The 18,037-nt window shown below is 33.1% G+C and overlaps 1 protein-coding gene across 1 annotated transcript in view; it reads right to left on the bottom strand.

The window, feature by feature from the left end:
- LOC113502603 (elongation of very long chain fatty acids protein 6) overlaps positions 1 to 18,037 on the bottom strand; it is a 49,005-nt gene that overhangs the window by 4,127 nt on the left and 26,841 nt on the right. Inside the window, exon 3 of the mRNA XM_026884246.1 lies at positions 4,103 to 4,324. Coding sequence (XP_026740047.1) covers positions 4,103 to 4,324 — 222 coding nt within the window. The remainder of the gene's footprint in view (positions 1 to 4,102; positions 4,325 to 18,037) is intronic.

Genomic DNA, 18,037 nt, shown 5'->3' with positions numbered 1-18,037 from the left:
ACTCGTACATCGTAATAATCGTTGTGGCAAGGCTTAACAAATGAGTTGAGTAAGAATTAAGGGAGTGGGTTCAGTCTGATTGCGAAAACACGGATTAACAGCGATGTAATAATCCTTTGGGTACGGAACACTAAAAATGTTATAGTATCTAATTTTAAATTCGTAAAAGAAAAAAAGTTAAGTTTTAATTAGAATACTATAATTGCGGGATCCTTTATTTTTTTCCGACGAGAATTAACATTATATGCTGTGGATAACGGTGTGAGTTTCACATTTATATTATAATATTTTTAGTTATATTAATTGCGCAAATACAATGTGTAACTGTTTGTTTGTCCCAAATAAATAAATAAACATTAAGTCGAATATTTCAATGTTAATAAGGATAAACCTTAAGGGTAAAAATATCACAACTTATGGATATAATTAAGATTTTAATCTGATAGGAGGTCGCTACTTGGAAAATGTATGAATATGGGCAGAGTGAAAACCGATGCTAACATAATTTTGACTGCTCCAGAGCATACCAAGAAATATAACTTTTACGATGAAAAGCAACTAATGGAAATGAACAAGACTTGTCCAGGAGATTCCAATAATAAGAATTAAATTTATGATTGACATACACTTTATTACCTATCTGCTTTTACATTTTATTAGTCGTAATGTAATTCGATGTGAATGCAATTATAGCACGTCGTAAACTCGTTTACTGAGAACCGATGCGATTGTATCTCGACTGGTTATCTCAATAGTTTAATTGTTACCTATTAATGTTATTTACGCCTGTATTAAATGATCGTTTTGTTTACTGCTTAGGTGGAAAAACACTAGGAGGTTTCGAGAAGTTGACGTAAAAACCGCAGTTTTTTTATGCTGGTTGTATTCTCGCTGGTTGTTGCTCGGAATCTTTGGACAAAATGTATGATTGCCGTACGATATCGTCGGTCAATCGCCCTGTTTCGTACATTTTAGATATCGGCGTAACTCTAAACCTTTTTTATGAAATGACTGGGAAAGGTTTTGGTCGTTATTAGTCTAAAAGTAGCTAGAAAAACGAGAAGCTAAGAATCTTGACGTTATATTATACGTTTTGTATTTCAATTCAGCCATATAAAACGTGCTGCTTTTTTGCCATTAAAAAAGAAAATTATGCAAAATGGAGTTGTATGAACAATTTATACCACAGGGCAACTTTGAAAGCCAATTTTCCAAATCACATACTATACTTTTTTCTAGTAATTTTGCTGGTTATCGATTTTATTTATACTGATGTGCAGGTTACCTTGTACCAGCATATTTAATTTACTACTTAAAACGTAGTTTTGTATTGTCTATTGAGTAACAATGACGATGTCACCAACAGGATATATACGATATTTATGAATTAATGTTATCGAGGCTCTTAAAACCCTTAAGATTAGTATCGATAAAACTGTCAACACTCGATCATAAACATGGTATAAATTTACCGATAACCTAACTGCATTTTGTTAATCAATCAAACGGGGGCTAAGAACTCACATGTTATATTTTACCGTGTATAATTTTTATTTACATACTTCTATTTCATTGTATTATTCTTACAGTTATAAGTTAACATTTAGTTTTTATCTGTATGCTGATCATAATAAAAAAAAACGTCGACGGCATAGGAACAGTGTTTTAAATCCATTCCTTCGAATTTCGAATCCACGCCAACGCTTATTGAGAAAAGGACGTTTTCACGCATTAGGGGAAGTATAATTTTATTATTCTTAAAACTCAATCAAGATGATAAATTATAATATCGGAATATCTCACGAAGAGAACTGTTTGCCACACTTGGTTACTAGTAGTTTGGTGATTTCAAAATTACGCATGCAAGTATCCTCTCAAAGGTTTTTACTTCACCATTTGTCAATAATATCTAAGAATAATTAAGAAAGTAAGATTTTACGTGCTAAGTGTTACATTCTTGCAACTCAAACGGTCGTTACTAAGGTAAGTGAACGTAATGATAATGATCGTTAAGAATACTTAGGAAGGCGACAATTGCGCGCGCGGGCTATGAATAGAACAATTTGCTGTGATCAAACACCGCGGCTTCGGCGAAACGAGGCGCTTCAACAAGCCGGTGCAGTTTATGGAATCTTATACGTTACGCACTACCAAACCAAACTTCTATGAATTTGTATTATACTCTTCTCTATCTCTTTTATTTTTTTAACCTTTCCTGCAGTTACGAATTTTCGGGGGCTTCACAATCATTAAATTCGCATGCACAAATACACCAAGACTCAGGATAAGCCTTCCTGGATCACACAAACGATTGTCCTTCGCTGGAATCGAACCCGCGACACGCGTTTCGCGTGGTAACCTCAACCACTCGGCTAATCGTGCAGTCAATACTACAGGGTATCTGTCATTAAAATCTATGTAGTTACTCTGGCAGCGCTGGCTTTGCCGCCTTCAAAAGGACTGTACATTACAGTGGCTTTAACTTTTCCAAGGAAAAAATTGTGAGCGTTTATCTACAAAGATAATTTGTTTGAAAAAAATATTCGTACAATAATCTCGAAGTATAGATATTCCTACTATCACTATATTATGACAACAGATCGTTAAAGGTCCTTATGATCTTTAATGAAAGACGCGTTCATTAATCATTCGCGATTAGTCTAATCTACTACAAAAGCTTACAAAATTAGTTGGTTTATAAGATTAAAGGGATAAGCTAATCCCGATACTATATTTTATTGTACATGTATTATTTGAGCGAGGGCGATTTCCGACATTTTGAAAAAATATTATCCAGGACTTGATATTATTTTCGTAATCATAAGAAGTAATTTGAATGTCAAACTGATAGAAAATTAATCAAAATCGCGTTAGCTGTTGAACTCTGTAACCCTAGTAGACAGACGGAGTTTTTTCACATTTATAATATTAGTACCATTAAGCCGATGAATTTTAGATTTGATAAGAAAAACAGACGTTCAAACTTAAACGTGAAGAAATACTAAACTATAACTTAGAAAATTAATTATAACATTTATAACAGTCATTAGGGCGGAAAATACCCATTATTTTATTAAACGATTGCTACTAAAAATAATGTTTTAATTTTAAATTTCTTAACGTCATTGAGATTTAATAAATTTATAATTAAAACTTGTTTTTTTTTATTTAAATTTAAAGGGTGCTATAACTGCTAATTCATTCCCAAAACAAAAAAAAATCCTTCAATTGTACAAAAAAAAATTGCTCATAAACCAGTTAATTACTAACTTCAATTATGAATATTCAATTAAAAAGTCACAGAATTATAAGCGTGAAAACCGTAATCAGATTCTCTGGAGCGAAATAAATCGCTGATTGAAATCAAATTAATTTGGCTTTAAGTAATATTAAGCCTCAACGATTTGCGTGAATTAATAAATCGTTCTGAACACCGTATCGTTGGTTAAGGGCTGATGTACTTTGAAATATTTACTTGCTGTTTCTAAAACGGCAATCAATAAATAAGGTAGTACCATAGTACCACCTTTAAAAATATTGAGTTAATTCTTTTGATCTACCAATCACAACCAGATTTAACAACAGATCAATTTAACAGCCTTTCCAGATCAGTCTCGTATAATCTAAGTTTTAAATCCAATTGGATGAAAATGAATCACGTTCCAGTCCTACGAGCTGTTGACGAAAGTCTCAAGGTTGGCAAACGATCTCAAATACGAATAGACTTCCTTTAAGAATAATTGGTCCAATTTAGGAGTTATCGACACGACAGGTTTCATTCATTCATTTGAAGCCAATGCCATTCGGATTTGCAATTTGATTATGGTCTGGCTTGCTCGGTGATTAGGACTTTTTACACAATTCTTGACAGCTGCCGTCTCTTACAAAAGTCAGTAATCAGATTAAATACTGTTGTTAAAGGAAATTAAGCTTTCATAATTTTCGGAAAGGAGAATATTCAGTTGTTGACTTTATTATGACGACAACTTATTTTAGCCCGTCGTTGCTCGTTTTGTATTGGCGTCTAAAAACAAATAAGAAGGAGCCCTAACAACCTACCAGGTATCATATCATGGGACCAAATTTGATGTAGCGTACTCACCTATGAACACAATAGTTCATGACGACGAACCAGCGCGCGGACGACGTGTACTCCGTGAACGAGTACCAGGTGTACAGGAGGACGGTAATGTGGTGATACCAGTGCAGGAAGATGAGGGGCTTCTTGCGGAGCACGATGAACACCGTGTCGCCTAGTTCCGGCAGTTTCGATAACACGAACATCCATGTCCAGAAACCGGACACTTTGTCTTGTTCGATGAAACTGAAAGATTGAAAAATAATTTGTTAATTTTGATTTGGAAGCTGTAAGACTGCTTCTTTTACAGTAAATTTAAATATATATAAATAGAGAGTAGCTGGTCAATTACTAAATTTCATCAGAATATATCCTATAACTTATCCCAAAATAAAACCAGTGCGAATAAATGCCGACAGCCAAAGTTAAGATTAAGGTAGCTGACATTTTAGACAAACGGCACCTCTTGAGTGGGAGAGGTGTGTTATTAAAAAAGCGTCTAAAACACAATGAGACAGGAAAACTACACAAACAGTGCTGCTAAGTTGACAGCAATGACAGCTCACTCAACGCCCGACGCCGCGGCCGCAGACATAAAATGTGTGCTGAAGTGGAATAATACTATTCAGAATTGTAACAAGTGATTTTGTATCGATAACTAGTTAACAATTGTAAGTTGGTCATGTACTGGTCCATTACCGACATTAGCCGGTTTAATGTGGCGTATAAATGGCGAATGGTTTTACTAGACAGATAACAAAACATCGCGTGCGCATTGAATGTAATGCGACACGCGAACGATGGAAATAAAGCCGCTTCTATTGGGAAGGATATTAATTGTAGTGTGAGAACTAGACAGGTAAGCGGGGAATCGGTGATTGAATCACTCGATTTTGGTAATGCATGAGATTGTCTCGAATTGTGAAACGCAACAACAACGCTAAGTTTGTATAAGAACACGAGAACTCGTGGTGATACATCTAGATAATTACTTTGAGCTTATCCTGGTAATGGAATCTTCGTTCGAATGCCCGGTTCAGCAATTCTGCCGAACCCTCTCTTCGGTAGAATTGCTTACACAAAGTCAGCTTCTTTATCAGTAACTTTTTATTATTTTTGTTAAAATATCGAAGGTTGCGCGTCGCTTGCGCTAGTGCATAAGGCTCGATAAAGAGTGGTTCGCGAAAGAGCATTTCAAAGAGAGGCTCGTTTCTCTCTTTCAAGAAAATACTAATCACCGCTCATAAGTTCCGGTATTTTTAGTACTTGGCCGTCTGTTTCACTGGTCCCCATTAAGACAAGCAGTCAATTATCTAAAGTTTAGTAATAAGCAATAAACGTCACATAATTTCACACGTAAATCGTGGTCGTTTGTTCGTTTTGTTTATGAAACTGACATAGTATAATGATTCATACGTTGAGATTATACTACTAATAACTCCTGTGTACTGTGTAGTTTAATATAGTAAGAAGGTTAGAAAGCAATGTCGAAGTATTTTACGTACGCAGTTGTGTTCAAGAGGATGTAGTTAGAAAGCAGATTGTATTACTTTGCAGTATTTGTAATGATTAATATTTAAATGATGGAAAGGTTTATTTACTTGATTGAACAGACACGGCTACGGGGTAGCGAGTCAAAGCGGACATCCCGCCGCAGCGTCTGCTCATGATTAAGATCTCCCATTGGGTCCGAAACTAGTCGAGCTTTCCCAAAAAATACATTGCGGTGACATTTAAACACATATCATCATCAACATGACTTTCGCTATGCGTGAGGCGTGAGGAAGTCTCACTTTCCTAGATTCCAAAATTTGGTATATGCAAAAATCGCCTTCCACAAGTTATCACAAGTTAGTAAGCATCGTGATCCATGATTATCTATGTCGGCTATGTTACCCAAACAGACGCAGCCAAGTACCTTCCACCAAGTTCCAAGTAAACAGAACACTAGGTTAATTACACTAGTATTCAAGTAGTAGTCATGGCATTGCATCGTCGCGGACGCATAACTGTGACGTAACGCACTTTCTATTTCCGATGGTATATCGTAGTATTGGCGCTATGGCGCGAGGCGCGACGTCCCGCGCCCGGCTGATGGCTGATGTAATTTTCGCCGTAAAAATGTTGTTTACAGTGTTCTGACACAGTTCTCGCTCGAACAGGTTTGTAAGGAAGAGAAACATACGTCGTTATGTAATTGATCGCAGGTCGGTATTACGTTGATAATTGATTTGATTTTTACGAATCATTACACTCGGAAGAATTTCTTGAAAAGCGCATTAAACATAATCCAGACGTATTGGCTATGTCCTGATTGAATTTGGAAATTATTTCGATCTGAGCTGAATCAATGTGTATTCAATTTCTCATTCACAATCAATTCCTGCGACATACATACGATCAATTCTGTTGATCATTGTCAGTACCGTGAGAACTTCTTTTTATTAGCTTTTCTAACGAATTCAACATCGACTATATTATTTATTGCCATAATTTACATTGATTTATTTTCTTGTAACTTGATTTGTTTCTTCGGAAGAAAACTGTTAATAAAGTGTATACAGTTCATGAAACATTGAAATATACTCTTTAGTAGAACGGAAAAACTCTTTCGATATAGTGAAAAATGTTTACGCAAGACAACAACACAAAAAAATACCGTAACGTTTCGAACTATCTGTGGCGGTCTATGTATAGGAAATGAACATAAGATGACAGTAAGATGAAAAAGCTATGTACCTATTACATGTTATCTATCTAAGTCCACAGAGAAATTAACATTTGTGAGGGGTGTGTTACTCTCTGAGGGTAGATTTTATCATGATAGGCTAGGTTCACGAAAACTCGAGAATTTTGTGAAAATTTCTCCCAAATGACATTTGAAATTTTATTAAACTTGTGTGTAATTGCTCTCTAGAGGTCTCTGAGGTATTTGTTGTTGAAAATTCGACTTCATTTTAATATTTTAAGAGTATTACATCGACCGTAACATGTGCAATTAAGGAAATTCCCCAGAGATATGGGATCCTCCAAAACTGTCAGATACCTACACTACATTTCTATATTTAATAAACATAAAGACATAATATACTATTTTAGCTTACTTCATTTGACTAACAACGGCATTGACAACACTAACTAAGATAGCACGAGATTTAAGCAGCAAATCCTAAAACATATCCACAATGCACACAAGGAAAATGCTCGTATTGTCAGCAGACGTTTTTTCTGCAATTAATGATCACTGGTAATTATACTGTGTATATAGAATACATTCAATTATTTACTCAATAAACATAACAGGTACACGTGTAAATGGTAGTTTCCTTCACTGGAAGGACATGCTTCGACATTAAACAGATATCAGTAATATGAGAAGTCAGTGTTTTCAAAAAAAATAATATTGTAACCTGTGTAACAGTTATCTTTATATACCTCCTTTGACTTTAGGTCGTGGTATGATACCTATCAAGCTATTAGTGTGACGTTATAGATTAGTAATTACTTGAGATACTTCGCTATTCTTTAACTTGAATGATATTAAAAATTAAAACGTCATGCAAAACTTGTATATAAATTTCTCTCTTGACGTCAGCAGAATATAACCAATAAAAAAGGTTATTTTAGGCATTGAGTTCAAAAGTATCGAATCACAAATTTACTCTTTTCTTTTTTTTCCTGCAGATATTCAATATCGTATCTATCTAAGTGAACAGCTGAAATCCATCAATCAATTGGGAACGTCAACCTAATCCGGCAGGGATTGGGCACTGGATTTTGCGAGAAAAATAGTCATGTTTATATAAACCTTACTTCATTTTATTACTCGCCAGCCGCTAAGCCGTAAAATATATGTAAGTAGTTTATTATAATTTTATTTCGTTTACGTTTACTGCATATAAAATATTTTTTATCTAAAATGGGTGGTAAAAAATCTCTTGAATCAAAATTCAAAGCAACGCAAACATAGTAAATATGAAATATACATATTTTATCAGAAATCCGAGTAATATATTTGAACTGCTGTTAAAATTCATGTTACAACACACTAGGGGACCGGGAGGCTGAAGTAGATAAATCATTTTGAATGCTGAACCGCGAAAAAGGTATTGCCATAACCAAGAATTGTGTCAGGAATATATTCTATGAGCTACACATTTATAACCATTATAACTAAGCTCAGAATTTAGTTGAAAGAACTTAAATAAATCTTGGAAAATAGGCGGGCATAAAATTACTTTGAAATATAAGAAATTCTCTCTTAGACTTTATTTCAATGCACTGCTACCACTAGCCTTAGAACGGCTCAAAGGCAGTCTGAAAGCATGCGAATAACTAAAGATCAATTTGTGGGACGACTCGGAGATGTTATTGGCAAATTAATTGCGTTCCTCTTGCAAAAAACCTTGATGAATATGAAAACATTTTCATGAATAAATATGAATCATTTTTTCAGTATTACGCGACCTTCACAATAAGTAAAACTAAAAAAAAATCTATAATTATTCTGTTCATTTATTTAACGTTACTTAGTCGACCTTGAAATGTGCGTGAGGATGTGCAATTCAAAAACTTATTACGTTAATATAAATATGAGTACAATTAAAATTCTCGTTAAAGTTGGTCTGCCCTTGTGAATACGACATTGACCGTGACACTACCGTTTCGTCTGCAAATACTGCCCAAATCAATACTTAACCAGGGCTGCCAAACAAAGCTCTAAAAGGATAAATAAAACTTCTTTAGGTAATATCATGAATTCAAATTGACATAAACAGAATAATTATTACTAAAATAAACCTATTATAATAATATATGATAATTTAAATAACTTACAAAATGAAATGTGTTAATAAAGACGTCTAATGATATTTTACGAGACACACATTTTGTATAGCTTTTGTATTTTTTTTCCCTCAACTAGGCACTTTGCAATTGAAGCGTCGACTTAGTAATTAACATTAATTAAAGGAACTTCGTATATTAGGCAGACGTCTTATAGAATTATTAATATTTAATAGCGTAGGTACTTGACAATTTAATAATGTGATAATAATTCCTTTAGACCATTTTTTAAACGTTTGTACAGAGCAGACACAACTATTGTAATATGTTTCTTTACAAATATACAATAGGTGTGTAAATTTTGCAGATTTTATAATATAGGCATTTAATGTGTTTTTATATGATTTATTAGTTATTATTTATTACTAACTATTCACACGTCAGATAATAGTTTAAGGAGATTTCAAAATTGAGATATGACGCGTGAATAAATAAGCCTGAAATGAACAAACTTCTTTAAGAAATTCAGTCAAAATTCACTACTGTTGGGGAAAAATGTTAATCTTCATACACCCACGTGCTATTCAAGCTTTTTCTTATTTTCATAATATGTAGTAATTAAACTGTCCATGCAATACAAGTGTAAAACACAAATCCCCTGTATACATGACATAGGAATCATGTAGAGTGCTGCTCACGTTTCTATGCGTAAACCGCGTCAATGCCAGTTGCGTTTACATACGTAAAGCCGGTTCCAAAGATCATACGTCGATCGCGTTCACCTATATCGTATGAAGTGATCCCGAATTAGAATATTATTAATAAGTATTACTAATAATTTTGATATACACTGGGTATATGGAACAAGGTTGGAGTAATTTTTGTTAGTTCATTTTTATGGTAATGAAAGTTCTGGTATCTAACGTCATATTTTTCATGTCTCATATCATCAACCACTAGCACTTTGAAGTTAATGACAGGACTTAGAACGTCTGAAAGAAAGCTTTTGTTTCTATTAGATAAAGGATCTTGTATCCCTGCTAAATCCATACGTAGTTCTCCAAGCTACAATCAAAGGTAAAAAGTATCTTCTAGGGTCCATTCGACGCCAAATTCTTTTTGAAATTTAGGTATCTGAATATTCAAGGTTAAGTAGACGCCGTGAGTCAGATAAGAGATCATTATTCTTCATTCTGACATCCCTAGCTTGGCACGGGCTAAATGGGAGCGGTATTGTTCAAAACTCAACGATACATTTTATGCCTTATAAAAGTACATAACGCAAACTCAGCTTTTGTATCGTTTTGGATTTAGTTTGACGTTCGTTTTTGTCATGATATTATACTTCTGTTAACATTAAGTAAGTAAACATAGGGTGATAAAACTTTTATTCGTTACAAAATGACTATACAAAATGGCAAATGTTGTTTGTACTGCATCACATAAAATTCAAAGTTTACACATAACGTTTTCTTGCAATATTTTGTACATGTAAATATCTTCAAGGACAGCCAAAGAGATTACCTGCACGTTTAATTGTTACAGTGAAAATCCGAGTGATTCTTTGCACTGAATGAAGATAAACGAAATTCCCACAATTTAAATATAACGTGTTAGAAAGCACGTGCATCTAGTCTAGTTTTTATCTAACATATTATTATTTCATTTGATGACGGCTGATTTGATTTAATATCATATGAACTTGTTTTTTGTATGCAAGTAGGAACCCTGATGAAAAGTCGTGTGTTCTCACGTTAAATATGTTTTAAATTAATTTAATAGCAAAATAATACTATCTTGCAATATTTCTATGTATACTACGTTTATGACGCAACGTGAGAACTTTTATTTTAGGTCAGGGAAGGTAAAATCAAAGGTCATCAGTAGTTATGGTAAAGTCGAATTACGTTCATTTAAAATGCTAGTTTCTAAATAACAAGCTACTTAAATTTTCCAACTTGAACATTCAATTTGTTTAGTTTTATAGGTCAAAATCTCCAAAAACTGTTCGGACACAAAAAATACTGAAGTAATTATGTTTTCTTTATTCAGGGTTTTCAATGTCCAATTATTTACAGTTACAAATTAGGGTTCGGCTAAAATTTCATTAAAAACGTTGCCCGCTGCCCTGAAAATGGACAAACTCTGAATAAATATTCAAATAACATAGAAGATTAATTGCGGGCCGAGACTAATTGCGTCGACACTTTTTTAATGAAGTTTCACTTTACAACTTAAAAAAACGAAATAAACTGCTGCATTGACATTAACATATGTCATGAAACGTACATTTTAATAGCATCTTTATTGTGCAGCAATAAGATCTATATTAGAAATTATTAGTGAACATTTAAATTGAAGCTTCCTAAGAAGGATGAACAGGAAAATACATAACGTACCTTTCTAAATATTTGTTCATCACTACACTGAACTAAAAGTCTAACTTGCTTTGTTTGCGATCTCTTATTGACACACACTCACAATAATTATCTTGTAAGTGTGTGCGTGTTGGTAAGCTTGAACAAATACGATATTTTCCATCACATGTATTGGTAATGCGCAAAATCTATCATCGTTTTATATAGAGTATGTGATCTCATATTGTCAGACGTTACATTTAGTAAGTTTTGCATTTGGTATGTAACACATCTTACGTGCCAACAAGGTTAAGGGCAAAAGCAAATACATTTACATACTACACCAGTGTAAACTCATTTATTTTACATAACGCTAGACTTTTTTGTAATCATTTTTTTTCTAGGGTAAACGGCTAACCAATCTAATTCAAATAAATAATTCTAATTGTTAAATTATACTTCTTCAAAAATCAACCTTGTCGTATTTTTTTTTTCTAGAAATACGAATGTTGTGAGTTTGCGTATTTTTGTGCATGTGACTTGAAAGTTTTTGAAACCCCGCAACACAAGAATTAAATTATGTGCGGGAGTCGTTTTTCATTATACAGAGAACTATAGTCAACTTCAGATGTGAATAGAAAAACTGTTAAAGATATTACAAATAAGAAAGTACTAACATAGATTTTATATCACACGTAAACCTCGGAAAGTCACGGTAAAGTCAAAGTTTAGTAATAACAATAGTATAGCTTTTTACGAGTACTATTGGGCAGTGGAAAGGTTTGCAGCCTATTTACCCTTTGTCTATGAGCTTTCAATAAGCATTTATTGCTATTTACAACCGACCTATACGGTTCGGGAAAATGAGAGGGTCAAGGTACGGCAAGGTTTCTATAAAAATAAATGTTATTCTTATTTTGCTTTGTAGATAAGTGCGTTGATAATATAAATTGTTTTGAACATTATATTTATTAAGTACATACTACATAGGTTAGTACGTAGTGAGTAATATGTATTTAGTAAGTGCAGTTATGCATTTTAGCTTAACCACAATTTTGGTCTGCATACATACTTGAGGCATGATAATTCAAATTAATGTAGTTATTAGATAGCACAGAGACAGTTATAGACAGTTGCTTTAATAGAATCTTTCTTTTAAGTTTAAAATACTTCCACCAACAACTCCACACTCTGTTACACAAAAGAGTGTTTACAAAGGAACAAATAGAGTTGGTATTTTCTATTCCATTGATGAAGATAAACGGACCTAACGGGGCAATCAGTGGTTGTACTGCTTCGCAGCCCTAGAAAGGTCCCGGACCCCTTTGACCCAATTTTAAGTAGACCGAGGGTCACGTATTAGACCCGCAATTCAGACGATACAAGCAGAAACGCTTTAAAGTAGTTCAGAACAATTAGGTACATTATTCTCTTTAGACATATCCTTCACATAAATGTTTATTTATATTCTGTGTTACGTGGGTCCATATTATACAATAAACGTTCTGAAATCTATTTTTAAACAATGAGAAATTCGTTACGGTACTGCAATATTTAATTATAATTACATAGAATAATACTACAGAATAAAATTCAAGGAACAAGTCAAAGATAGAATTAACATATGTGATCTCCCAAAATAGAAGCTTAGAACTAATGACTGTTGATGTAGTTATAACATCCAGTTTTACTTACTTTACGTCGTTTATATATATTAATATGTACACACAACTGGTCATAACATATATTACGTGTGAGCCAGAATGGGCAGAGATGAAAGTGAGTAACATTACGTAACGGTGGTCTCGTTCAGAGCAGTCCACTTTAAATAAAATGTCATGATATACCCGTTTAACTTTACTAAATTACAAGCCTTTACTACTGGTTTAAAATTTGAATAATTTAGTGATAATTAAGGAAAACTAGTTTAGTATATATATTGTGCGGAAAAATATTTAAATTATCAGCACGTTTGAATGAACGTTACAAATACCTTTATTATTTAAAACCAGTTCGAACAATCTAAGTTAAAATACAAATTAAAGAAATCGAAAGACTAAACATTCGAGACTTAAAACTATATTTTAGAATGCAATATACAATTACTTTCTAACAGCACGCTAATCAAAACGTATGAATATTTTAACATTGACTAGCTTTAATACTCACCTCTATTAAAATAATATAATCAGATAGAGCAACAGAACGGTACAACGATTAAGATACAAATTAAAATTGCTCTGCTATCTCAGATCTGGTAATGTCAAAAGTTAACTGTTACAACAATGACTAACCTAGATAGAATGTAGAAAGCACTACATTTCGTTCTCAGAGATTTCACGATGTCAAGATTCCGTTATGCTATATAGGCATTAGGTTTAGATTATATAGAAATCTTTAAGCTCGTAACATACAATTACATATTTTCTCACGGGAAATGACTTTTGTAGATTGCAGAACAAAATTAAGACATGTAGGCTTTTGTGAATCATTAGGAACAAACAAGCTGATTATAAAAATATAATGAGCTTTCGTATGCGTAGATACTGTAATTTCTGGATTAAACTAACCTCTTTTGTTTGCTAGAAAGTAATCCTGTAATTTATCGTTTAAACCACATGCATGTGAGTGCTTCTTTCGTCACTAGGTTTACCACGTCTATTTCAGATTTATAACCTACCTGAAACGTCGATAAATTTATCCAAAGATAGGCATTCGGAAAACAGAGATAAAAACGTATATAATCTATTAGATATTGATAACCAAGCCTCCGCAAATGTCGGTAAACGTTTGTTTAATATTTATTTATTAGTGACGCCTATATAACGACGGCAAATATGTAAATGATAAGTTAACCAATAGGTAGATAAAATAATCAATACTAAATTGTTCTGTATTCATTATCTTATGTGTATAAATATTAACACGTGTTGTATTGAACATGACAGATAATATAAAATTGTGTTCAGTATTTAGAGTAGTTAGATCCTGTTTTCATGGTTATTGGTTTACCTAAGCCGGTAAGTCAGGGTAACACATTGACTATCATAATGGAATGAGCTGCATCCGGCACCATTCTTTAGCTAAGTCAACATTTTATTACAAACAGGAGACTATTCATTTTAAGTAAACCTACTAGCTGTTGCCCGCGACTTCGTCCGCGTGGTTAGAAGATATAAGTTATAATTTATACCTGCCTTCTATCTATCTTGTAGGATTCAGTCAGCGTTTGCAATGTAAGCGCCAAAAATGTGTTTTTTTACGACCTCACATTAGAAACCTCAAAAATTGTAGCCTATGTGTTATTCTGATGTATAAGCTATATTGTGTTAAAGTTTCATTCAAATCCATTCAGTAGTTTTTACGTGAAATGGTAAGAAACATCCATACATCCACACTTACAAACTTTCGCCTTTATAATTAAATAGTAGTACGATTTTTGGTTAGCTGATACAATTTCCTCTTCAGTCTTAGGGCCTATGCCCTAGTCTGAAAGAAAGATTGATCCGGTAGTAGAAAAGATAGGGTGCCTTACCTCCACAACCGCGCTAGTCTTTCATTACAGGATATTTATATGCCCCTGATCTTACCGCAGATGAATTAACGAGGTACTTGCGGTTTGAGGAAATGAATAAAACATTGAAAGGGTAAAGTAGTTATTCTATTACGTATGTACATAAAATTACTAATGAAATATAAACAGAGGGATAAAAACTTCCACAACCATCAACATAAGTGTTAAATGTATTATGAACGACCACTTTAACAAAACAATTGCGTCAATCATAGTTCACTAAATAGTTCCGTATTTGTGTTAAAAATAAATGCTTCAAAAACAACCGGTCAAATCTAAAATTAACGCGGCGTTGATTATATTAGCACTCAAAATAAATAACTGTCAACGGTACGTATGGATGTAATTCACAAGGTTGGATTACATGGGATATGGAAATAAAATGTATGGTATTCGGCCTCGAAGCTTCTGTGTAATTAAACGGAAGCAAACTGTTCTACAACTGATAAAATATCTTTAATTCGAACCAAAACACATTTAAAGATGAGTACAGAAAGAATATCCTTTTATTTTACGACGATTATTTGAAACGCAGTGTAATTTTTTTGTCTTCTACTTGCGAGCTCAAATTGGTTTGAACATTTCCATTTTAAGAAATTGCGTTGTATTTGTTTCTTAACGTTCTCGCGGTTTTTCCTGAAAAACGAGTATTATCTGCAGTAATCGTGTTTTGTTTCTTGTCTATCTTCAAACTGGTTATAATGTTAACTAATTGTTTTGGATGAAGCTTCTTAGAATAATATTCTGCAGTGAAATTTTACATTTAAAGTTTTTCGAAATGAAGTATTTTAAAGTGCGATATTTACCTTTACATGTCTTTTAAGGAATGCTGGAGTCCACATTTTCTATCTGACTGTTACATTAAAAATATTAGTAAAACAAATCAAGCGAGATGGGAAGTCAGTGCAAACACATTAGCTCAGCAGATTACCTCCACCTACTAGCAAGTTCGCAACAAAAGTGTTTACTATATAAACACTTCACTAGACATTGAATTTGACTTTGTGAACATACAATAGTGAATTCAAGTTCATCTTTTATTTGCGTAACTTTTTTATTTAGTTTGTTTTGTACTACAATTTGAACTATAATTGGTTGCGTCATTATTTTTTGTATCAAACCCTCAATTGTTCTGACGAAAACAATAATTAAATTATTGATGATTACATCGTTAAGGAATATTCTTATCGATAGTTATTGGTTGGTTTCTTCAAAAGCTCATTACTTTTTCAATGCAGGATATACTTTTATGCCATACATTACAATTTACATGAGAAAACTATGATGAATAAACAATAACATGCCGTTCAAGTGAAGCGTAATATAAATTACTAAATAAATACAAACAGGTGGAACTAGTCCCAGTGTTGTAGTCATTAGTCGTTTAAAAATTCCGTTAGGAAAAATGTGGAGAATAGTAACATGGTGCAAACTCAACAGCTGTAACTATATTCATAACGAAGGACAATTAATAAAAAAATAATATTATTATATGATTACTTTGTTAAATTCCGTATTTCCACAGTTACATACTAATTTTAGTTCAAAAAGAAACTACGGTAACATTTGATCCAATTCCAGTTACTATAATTTGGATAAAATTCAGTTTGGCAAGTGGGAGGTAGGAAGTTTCTCACGCCTTTAAGTTTCTTAAACAAATCTGACTTTACGGAGACCATTAACAAGTAACTTTTAACAACTAAAGAATAAGGATGTCTTTCGACCACGTGTAATAAGTACAACACGATAGTATATACTGAATGTATTCTGTATTGAATATATTCTGCCAACATATGAGTAATACCTGTCTAATTGTAAATTCAAATAGGGGCCGTAAAACACGTGGTAGGTATTTCCATCAATTAGAATTAGTTCGATAGTTATCTAGGCATACAATTAAACTTATTAGACTATGGTAAATACATTAAATTATACCTTGTAACAATAATGTAACGTAATTCATATTTTTTGTGAATGGTTAATGTTTTTGGTATTTTTTTTCTAAATTGAAAAGTCACCCAACCTCTTTGTTTATGTTTTGCATATGGGTAGCGATAAGCGATCCCCCTCGAACTTGACCGGTGTCTGCACAAATACGAAACCACTACCTTCAATCGCTTCTTCATAAAATAATGGATTTTTTGTGTAGAATTTTCGAGACTACATGTAACATTGGATAGACGATGATATCGTTAAAGTGTTCACTAATTACCAAAAACGCCTCCCCGATATTAAAAATCAAGAAAATATTGATAAAATTGAAAAACAAATTAAAACAATAATTAGATTTAGATCACGTCAATCCAATTTTCGACGTTACGAAAAATTAATCGAATATTAATTGAATAAGCAATATTGACATTCCTTAATAGGTTAAAACAAAGATAAGGCATTCTACTCTCAGTAATCAGGGCTACATCTAAAATGACGTCGGTCCTGTGGTTAAGAATGAATCACGTTCGTAAACAAACAAACGACTTTCTCATTAATCATTGGTACCTATCGATATACCGTGACTAGAGATAAAATACACATCGGTCGAATTGACACCGTCATTTATGGAATTTATATCGTTTATGACATCAATGTTAGCTTGATGTACATGTTAACTTAAATGATAATGTGTACGATATACGGTATGTATGTACATTTTTACAACGTTTCTTTTCGGTTCTTCTCTTTAGTAATAGCATTTGGGAACCGTGCACCTAGAGTATAACGTTTTGAACTTTGAAAACTTTTGATTTTGATTGATTGTATTTTGGTAGTTAAATACTAGCATTAACAAATAATTACAGTTAAATCGACAATATTAGTGAGAAACTTGTAGTTATATGTCTCTCCGTCAGAGTTTTTATCTATTGTTCACAATCTATACTAATATATAAAGCTGAGGAGTTTGTTTGTTTGAACGCGCCAATCTCAGGAACAAACGGTTCAAATTGAAAAATTATTTTTGTGTTTAATAGACCATTTATCGAGAAAGGTTTTGGGCTGTATAACTTCACGCTGCTGACGCTGCATCTAATAGGAGCGAAGATACAATGGAAAATGTGGCAAAAACGGGGAAAAATATTAATCTTCGAGGACTTCCGTTGAAAAATTCCTAACTTATATCTTCTAACCACGCGGGCGAAGTCGGGGGCAACAGCTAGTTTATATAATGACTCTAATAAAAATAAAGCTATGTGTATTATTTAATGAATTGCCACTTATTCGCTCGCAATAACACTGACAGCAAAT

The sequence above is a fragment of the Trichoplusia ni genome, chromosome 17 (genome assembly GCF_003590095.1).
Source record: "Trichoplusia ni isolate ovarian cell line Hi5 chromosome 17, tn1, whole genome shotgun sequence".
Lineage (NCBI taxonomy): Eukaryota > Metazoa > Arthropoda > Insecta > Lepidoptera > Noctuidae > Trichoplusia > Trichoplusia ni.
The sequence above is the reverse complement of the archived record's forward strand: the minus strand, read 5'-3'. Positions and strand labels throughout refer to the sequence as shown.